Source organism: Beta vulgaris, chromosome 9 (assembly GCF_026745355.1).
Source record: "Beta vulgaris subsp. vulgaris cultivar EL10 chromosome 9, EL10.2, whole genome shotgun sequence".
Lineage (NCBI taxonomy): Eukaryota > Viridiplantae > Streptophyta > Magnoliopsida > Caryophyllales > Amaranthaceae > Beta > Beta vulgaris.
The window spans coordinates 28,671,070-28,679,938 of NC_079210.1; the positions used below are offsets into that span (position 1 = coordinate 28,671,070).

Below are 8,869 nucleotides of genomic sequence, written 5' to 3' on the forward strand. Positions count from 1 at the left end.
GACGAAAAGACAAGCAACAATTCGCAAAACGAATCAATTGACGAACTGGAGCTAGCACTCGTCTTTGGAGCGAGCGCTCCTCAAGCCTGCGGGATAGAATTCGTTCGCCATTCTATTCCCTGCCCATTTTGTTCGGTTACTCTACTTGGAGCGAGTGCTCTATAACGTCTTTTCGTGATTTCCTTCTAACTAACTACGTGTCATTACGTCACAACATCGAAACGCAAATATCACATATTAACAACGAACACATTTAACTATAAATGTTCTAACATTAACTCTCATCTTTCTGCATTCAGTTGTTTCTCTCTAAATATTGGTGCTTGGTGATGTTTAAAGCTAAAATCTTTTTATGGAGAACAACAAGCTGATCCACACAAGCAAGAACCATCTCGAGCGAAGGTATACAAAGAATCAAGGTTGAGAGATTCGAAAAAGACATACAAAACAAGCTTCGTGAAAAAAAAAAGACAATATTGTGAGTTATATATAATATGTATGTAATTTCTCATCATTTTTTCATGGAAGGAACAAATGGGGACTTTAGCATCTAAAGAACACGAAGAAGGTGCTAAGAGTGAGGATCCATACAATCGAGTGATTAAAAACGTGGAACATAATGGCCGTGTCCACCTCTACGGGAATGATGTGACAAAACTGGTCTAAAGAAATGGGGCACAAAATGTCGCTACATAATTCCTCAAATATTCTTTCAAAGCATTCAAACAGGGTTGGTAGAACAACTACGATAAGCTAATCTTGGTATAGATCTCGTGGTTCCCAACGACCAAGTATCTTCTTTTACAAGAGATACAACTACTGCAACAATGAAGCCATTGAGCAAAATGGTAACAAGAATTAACTTATGGACGAACTTGTTAAATCAGGTAAGATTTATGTACTAAATGTCTTTTATATCCCGTGATAGATTTACGCATTTATCTTTTATAGTCTTTTATGTAAAACACCACATACATTATGTTCCAAAGAAAAAACTTTTTGCATCCATGATTATTAGCACAACTCATAAACACACTTTTTTTGGAATTAGATATGATTGCTCCACTAACTTGTTAATTTACTCGTGTAGGTAAAAACTAATTCTTGCAAACAACATTGTACATTTCTATACATACATGAAGGAGACAAAAATGTATCACATGATAAAGAACAATTGCAATCGCATAAATGACAAGTTTTTGGCTATAGATCTCACTTAAAAGTGTAGCATGATTTTGGAATCAATTGGAGAACAAGCTAGAAATCTTATTTTTTTGGTAATATATTTACTCTACAAGTAGATATTTTTTGGTGCATATATTTTAGGTTCAAAGTAAATATTTTTTGGTGGTCAAACTACTCTTGGGATTCGATATATGTACGATAATATTATATTAAGTACTTGGTATTCTAAATTATCGAACGATTGGATATATTTATGGCTCTTTTTGGAAATCTTAATTATCATCATGTTTATTTTGGAATTTTTTGAATTATTTCAGCTTTGCATCAACATCAAATTAAAAGGTCAATATATCCATATTTAATTTATCGATCCGTTGTAGTAGCTTCAATACGCAAAAAGAGGAAATTGTAACGGTTCATGGGATATTATAGAGGCGTTGCATAAGATTTTGAAATGTGTTGCATCATATGTGATGCAATAGTGCATGGGATATCACAAAGGCGTTGCATTAAACTTTAATATGTGATGCTTCATATGTAATGCAACAGTTCATGGGATACCATAGAGGCGTTGAATTAGCCGATAAACATGTGTTGTTTCAGATTTATTGCAACGGGTATTTGATGTTGCAATTGGCTGTTGCATTAGGCGTGCAAGGCCATTACATTAGATCTAATGCAAGGGCCGCAATAGCAACAGTTGCCTACCCGTTGCAATAGTTCTATTTCAACGGTTATTGAGTCTATTGCAACAGTTTTCAGGGGTTGCAATAGCTCATTTATGTAATAGTGCATATATAGAGAGGATGAACTTTTCGTGAGCATACAGAGCTCCTAAAGATTTTGAGCTGATAGAGTTTGCCACATAGGATAGGCACGTCATCAATTCATTGTTTTCTTTTTTTTTATAGAATTATAGTTCTACATAGATTTAAACACATATATGAAATTTCGATAAGCAAAAATTAGAGTTTGGTTTTGAATCAACAGTATAAATTATCATATTAGGTAAAGAATGTATGACTTTTGCTATGTAATTCAGAATATTATGATTTTTGTACCATAAAAAGGACTCATAATATGATTTGAAATAAGATCCATTTACAATATATATCTATAACTTATGAAATAGAGAGAACAACGTAGAATTATTATGTCATGCATTTCTATTTTTATCTTTAAAGAAAATAGTGTTCTACATAGATTAAAATTATAATGAGTTTTAGATAAGGAAAAATTAGAGTTTGGTTTTGAATGAACAACCTAAATAATTATATTATGTAAATTGTATGTAAATTTTGTTACGTAATTCGAAATAATATAATTCTTGTACTATTGGATAGTGTCAAAAATATGATTAATTTTCAATATAGTTCTACAACTTATGAAATAGAGAGCGCCATGTAGGATTGCCATGCCATTAGTTTTTATTTTGAATATTTTTAAAATATAGAGTTCTGCATATAGTTAAATACATAAAATGAGTTTTGGATAGGGAGAACATAGTGTTTCGTTTTGAATAAATAACCTAATTTACTATATTATATAATTAATATAAATTTTGCTACCTAATTGAAAGCATTATAATCTCATTTACTACTGGAAGAGTGTTTGTAGTATGCTTCAAAATAAGATCCATTTACAATACTATTAATTTTAAATAAATGGTACGACACTATTTAGTCAATATTTTAGATAAATATAATAATTACTATAAGTATAGTAAACTATATGTGTGTGTGTGCGCGCGCGCACGCGTGTGTGTGTGCATGTGTGTGTGTTTGCGTGTGTGTGTGTTTATAGCCTTTGATCATAGGTCCATTTAGGATCAAACATATTATTTTTCAAAACCTCACCCTTACTCAACGAACCTATACAATTTAGTATTGCAACAAATTTTTTTAAAGAAACTTTGTTGTTACAACAAAACTAAAATCTATGTAGCGATAAAGTTACATATATATTAGTGAGTTGTATGTCAAAAACATTAGAGTTTTATTTTAAAAAAAAAACAAGCTTAGAATATTATATAAATCTCCACGCATGTCATGTCATTCTTTTTAATTTTATTAGGATAATAGTGTTCAACATAGATATAAATACATATAAGGTATTTTGAATAAGTGAAGATTATAGCAGAGGTACTCCTATTATATATGCAATTAACTGATTAGTTTCTTCCTAGAATATTTATTGTATACATAATCATTGTGTTTCTCTTTTTCATATATTTATATGTCAAATCTTATTATTTTCTCTATTAACTTAAATGTAGTTGAACTAATTGGGGAATCAAGGTCTCCATTTTCTAGATTATTTGAGTTCATGTATCATAAAAAAGGGGAAAATTTGATAAAGTCTTGATATGGTCATGATTGATAAAGATATATTTTTTATCTTAAATAATATTTTTAATTATTAGTAGAGGTTATTTTTATATTTAATAAATTTTATTCATGATACCATCAGTATGAATTTTTTTTTGGTTTTCTCATCTTCCAATCTATATGCGTTAGTGTTTATGTCATATATTAAAAGTTGAAGTTGTGGATGATACTCATGTTTTTCTCTATTCATTATGTGGTGCATCTATTACCCTAAACTTCCAGCAGAAAAAAATATTATTACCCTGTACTTTCTTATGGTATCATTTTGGTATTTTTCATGTTAAAATTGTGTTAGCTATACCAATGACCGGGATACCATATAATAATAGACTTAGCTACAATAGTCAATTGAATATTAAAAATATAGTAAAATTTATATATTGCAATAACAAATCTAGAAAGTAGAGTATAATAACTAACACATACTTTCTCCGTTCTTTCTACTGTAATAATGGATTTGGGCATGATTTTTTTAAAAAAATGGGTAGTTTAGCATAAAGTTACCATGTGAATTAACTAGAGTATGGGATAAGTTAATCCTTAATAAGTAAATGCAACTTTATGAGACAATTTTAATAATTAAAGATGGTTTATTAACATAAAGTAAAGATAATATTGTCAACTATAGTTGTTTCTCATATCAAAAGGGCAATGGTTACAAATTCTGATAAATAAAATTGCCGAAAGTGGTAATTTATGGAGGAAGTATGTAAATATTATGGAGTTGAAAAAATCTCAATTCACAACAATACAAGACCAACGATGTTAACAAAAATTTTGCAAAAAAGTTAAATATACAACAACTAATTGTTCTCAGCAGAATTTCATTTAATTATTTTCAGAATTAGAGATTTCACCACAATTTACAACATTTCTCCTCCATCAAACTTTTATAACACCAGCTCTTCTCCCTAACATGGGTTATCTATCTTTCATCACACTCTCCTTGCTGTATTTAATTCATGCGAAAAAATTATACATCAAAAAGCTAAAAAAGTATATTACGAGACCTTGAAATAATGTGACATCACCGATGAGAAAATTGGATAACGGAGAATCTAATTAAGGAGGCGGTCTAAAAATTTTATGTACTTCTAGCTGTTGTACTTGTAAACAATATTAAATCAAAACCTTGTCTTCCCATTTACTCTTTCTTAATTTTTAAATAAGTTTTCTCAGAGTAGGTGCACAAACTTCAAATTAAACCAAAAAAAGAAAAGAAAAGAAAAGAGCAGGTGCAAAAACAGCTTAGGCTGTATCTTTTAAGTTATTTACTTTTATCACATCTCACATGTATATGCATATCATATGCATGTGACTTTAGCATACAAAGTTGACTGATTTAACTTCATATACCATACTAAACGAGCTAAAAAAAAAGCATAAGGGAATCTTCAAAGTTATGGAGCTCAAATCCACCACCAATGATACGTGGAAATACTTTGCAGCAGGAAGTTTTGCTGGGTTTCTTCTCTTGTTTTGTTTAGCCTCCCAAACACACCCTTACACATCTCTATTGGCTGCCCAAAACGCCGTCGTTCAATTCGCTTCATTGGGTGAATCCAGTGCAGCTTCTAGTGTGACCAAGCCTTTGGAGACATTTGATTTCACCAATGATAAAGAGATACTAAATGTTACGTTTGAACAGGGAGAGACGAAGTCTACTAATGAAAATGAAAAGAAGTGCAATATGTTTGAAGGGAGATGGATTTACATGGCAGAAGAGGATCCTAGCTATGATTCAATCAAGTGTCCTTTCATTGAAGAGAAGATGAGTTGCCGAAAGAATGGGAGGCCGGATTTCGACTATGAGAAGTGGAGATGGGAAGCTAGAGACTGTGATTTACCGTTGTAAGTAATACTTTATAGTACTTCCTCCGTTCTTTATTAGTTGCAATACTATCGATTTATAATGCAGGGATCTAGCGGTAAGTTAATATAGCTATATAATGAAAGTGCACCCTACTAGTTACAACAAAGCAACTAAAGATCACAGTACTTGTAACATAATATATTGAAGTTACTTACGTACTACCAAATTTTGTAAAGTTTGATCTCAAAAAGTATATGTAATATATTGAACTATCAAAATGTTTTTTTATTAGGTTTAATGGAACAGACATGCTTGAAAGATTGAGAAACAAGAGGGTGATCTTAGCAGGGGACTCACTAAACAGAAACATGTGGGAGTCTCTTGCTTGCCTTCTTTATTCCTCCATTCCTTCCTCTACAGTTGAAGTAGAAGCTCAGAACCCAGTTTATAAGGTTTTGAAAGCCAAGGTAAACAAAGATCAAACTGTAATTTCACACTCCAGAGACCAATAAAATATCCCCTGTTTATAATGTTTTGTTTTGTTACTTGGTTGTTGAAGGACTATAACTGTACGGTTGAGTTTTATTGGAGCCCATTTCTTGTGGAATTTGAGGAAAAACATGTTAATGGTCACAAAATTCTTGTGCTCGACAAGCTTTCACCGAATTCATTGCAATGGCGAGGGGCTGATGTTATGGTTTTTAACTCCGGGCACTGGTGGCTTCATGGAGGCAAAATGAGATCGTAAGTTGCTCAACTGTGCTTGTTTTTGCTCTCTCCGTCTAAGAAACTACTTGTTCCGTCCTCGAATAAATATTATATATGGCTTTTTGTGTCAAACTAAATTCTAGTGCATCAGAGACCATAAAGTCAAACAACACATTTATCTGTGGAAAGAGAGTGGTTTCTTAGAAAAACCTCACTGATATGGCATTGCCTTATTGGGTAGTGTTAAAATAAGCTAACTGTTTTAACTAAGGACCTGTTCGTTATCATTTTTTGTTTTCAGTTTTCACTGATTCTGAAAACTAAAAATTAAAAACTGGAAACTAGAAAAAGTAGTTTTCATTTTTCAGTTGTCAGTTTTCAAAATCATCATGCTACTAATAAATTTGACTAATTTTTTATTCATTATAGGACATATAGCATATGACTTTGAAAATTAAAAAACCAAAAAACAGAAAACCACAGTAATGCCGAATGGGCCCTAATGTTTTAGTAAAATCGTGTCGTATCCTTCATTCTGCAGGTGGGATATGTTTGAGTACGAGGGCAAGTTAATGGAAGAGATGCAAATAGAACTAGCTTATGAACGGGCAATGACAACATGGGAAACATGGATGAACGAAAACGTCGATCCAAACAAAACCACCGTATTTTTTAGAAGTCTATCAGCAGTACATCAGAATTCAGCGGATTGGTGTTACAATGTAACAAAACCTATAATAGATGAATCCTACAACACACCCCCTCAAAAATCGGATCTACTTGTCGAAACGATTAAGAGACTGATAGATGGAATGAGCACATTACAAGTGAAGTACTTAAACATTAGCAAGCTGTCTCAGTATAGAAGGGATGCCCATCCTTCAGTGTATAGAAGCAGTCAATGGAAGGAGCTTATCAAAAAGTTTGAGGATAATCTTGGGGGTTATGCTGATTGTAGTCATTGGTGTCTTCCTGGGCTGCCGGATACTTGGAATCGGTTATTTTATGTTTCTCTATTTTTTGATATACTTTAAAGAATATGTCTAGTTCTTCAGTGTTTCCTTTTTTGTCGTGTGTTTTTTTGGATGGAAGATCATCTGATTCAATATAACTTGTATGGATCCGGTTCACGTTAATATTAGTGTGCATCAAGACCAAAGCACATATTATGTTTGAACAATCAACTATATCATGGAGAAACCCAGTATATATATCCAGCATAAACTTACCATCATACAAAATCTACTTCATTTCTAAATAATCCACTATATCATTCAGAAACCCACTATATAATTTATAAACATACTATATTATGCAGAAACTAAATCATTTAGGGAGTGTCTGATTCATAAGATCATGGTATCAGGTAGGGTTTAAAATGAGCAAAACCCCTACCTAGTGTTTATTTAATAAATTGATATATTTAAAACCAATACGTCAAATCCATAAGGTATGGGGTTTAGAAACCCAAGGAGGGAGGTGGATTTGGCTCATACTAATACCTACAGGTATTAAATAGAAGAAAAATTGCATTCCCAAATAAAACCAAACACATGGTATTATGTATGAAGTTCCAAACCTATACCACCTTGATTTCATTCATGATTCCAAACCCATACCACTATATGAACCAAACAACCCCTTATGAACAATCCACTTTATCATTCAAAAACTGACTATATCATGTGGAAACTCACTATATCCAGCAGGACATAATAGACTATAAGTAACACCCAAAAGTGTTACATAAAGTGTGTAAAGTGTTGCAATAGCTATTAGCTAATAGGTAACACTTAAATGGGTGTTACATCTTTCCGTGTTACCTATGATATTATGTAACACTTTTGAAAGCTTATGCGAACATTTTTACAAATGTTACCTATAATCAACTTATATAACATTTTAAATACATATTGTTACATAATTAGTAATATCTTATAGTGTTAGTATTAACCTACAATAGCACTTTATTTAACATTAGGTATCACTTTTTTCCCTTTCATTTAGCATATTGTGCATTATTAGGTAACACTTTTTCTCATTTATGTAGCATTATGTGAGCTGCAGGTAACACTTTTCTTTATTAGAAATAGACATTAAAATAAAAGCAATAATAAACAAGAAGAAATTTGATAAATGAATGACAATTATATTAGTAAAAATAGATCAGAATACCCCAATTTTGGCCTGTTCGCTTTTAACTATATGAGTTATTTTTAAATATCCCAACTATTGGGGATTGGGGAGGTCCGCCAACAATGCACCTAGATGACTTGTAACCTGTTAATAAGGTAATTCTTTTTATTTTTTATTTCTCTTTTATTTTTATTTTCAATTTCTACTCCTACTGATGTTATGATTTTATATAGAGTTTTCCCCCTACTTATATGCTAAAAAGGATGTCTATGGTGCTCTTAGGAGCCATTTTGTACTAACTTTCTCCATCTAGTTGTGGTTTGTTGTTTTGTGTCGAATTGCAGGTTTTAGGAAATCATTCCCTATTTTCTACTGTTATATGACCGCTACACTAGATTGAAAAGGTTTGATGCTGAATCCCAAGGTCCCGAGGACACTTTCCGAGACCCTTGAGCAAAAGAAGAGTTGAATACTTTGCACTTGGAGCCAAGATGAGAAGAGTGGCCAGCCCGATCAGATAGGGCGGCCTAGCCCCGTCGGGCGCCCATGAAGATGATGTTTTGTGCACTTCTGGGATACTAAGCGGCTCGATGACATCAGGCAGTGGTGATTTTTGGGTTGCTTCCAATTTAATGAGCCC

At 32.3% G+C, this 8,869-nt stretch overlaps 1 protein-coding gene across 1 annotated transcript; it reads left to right on the forward strand.

Annotated features, from left to right (window-relative positions):
* Positions 1-4,727: 4,727 nt before the first annotated feature.
* LOC104883194 (protein trichome birefringence-like 36) lies at positions 4,728-7,257 on the forward strand. Its single transcript, XM_010667676.4, has 4 exons — positions 4,728-5,423; positions 5,678-5,852; positions 5,945-6,129; positions 6,635-7,257. The coding sequence occupies exons 1-4, from the start codon at positions 4,975-4,977 to the stop codon at positions 7,125-7,127; spliced, it is 1,302 nt and encodes a 433-aa protein (XP_010665978.2). The 5' UTR covers positions 4,728-4,974; the 3' UTR covers positions 7,128-7,257.
* Positions 7,258-8,869: the final 1,612 nt, after the last annotated feature.

Bases quoted from the DNA above. Each gene is read 5' to 3' on its own strand.
- LOC104883194 (XM_010667676.4), top strand. From the start codon at position 4,975: ATGGAGCTCAAATCCACCACCAATGATACGTGGAAATACTTTGCAGCA. The intron at 5,853-5,944 runs GTAAACAAAGAT...TGGTTGTTGAAG, and splicing joins ATAAGGTTTTGAAAGCCAAG to GACTATAACTGTACGGTTGA. The intron at 6,130-6,634 runs GTAAGTTGCTCA...TTCATTCTGCAG, and splicing joins CATGGAGGCAAAATGAGATC to GTGGGATATGTTTGAGTACG.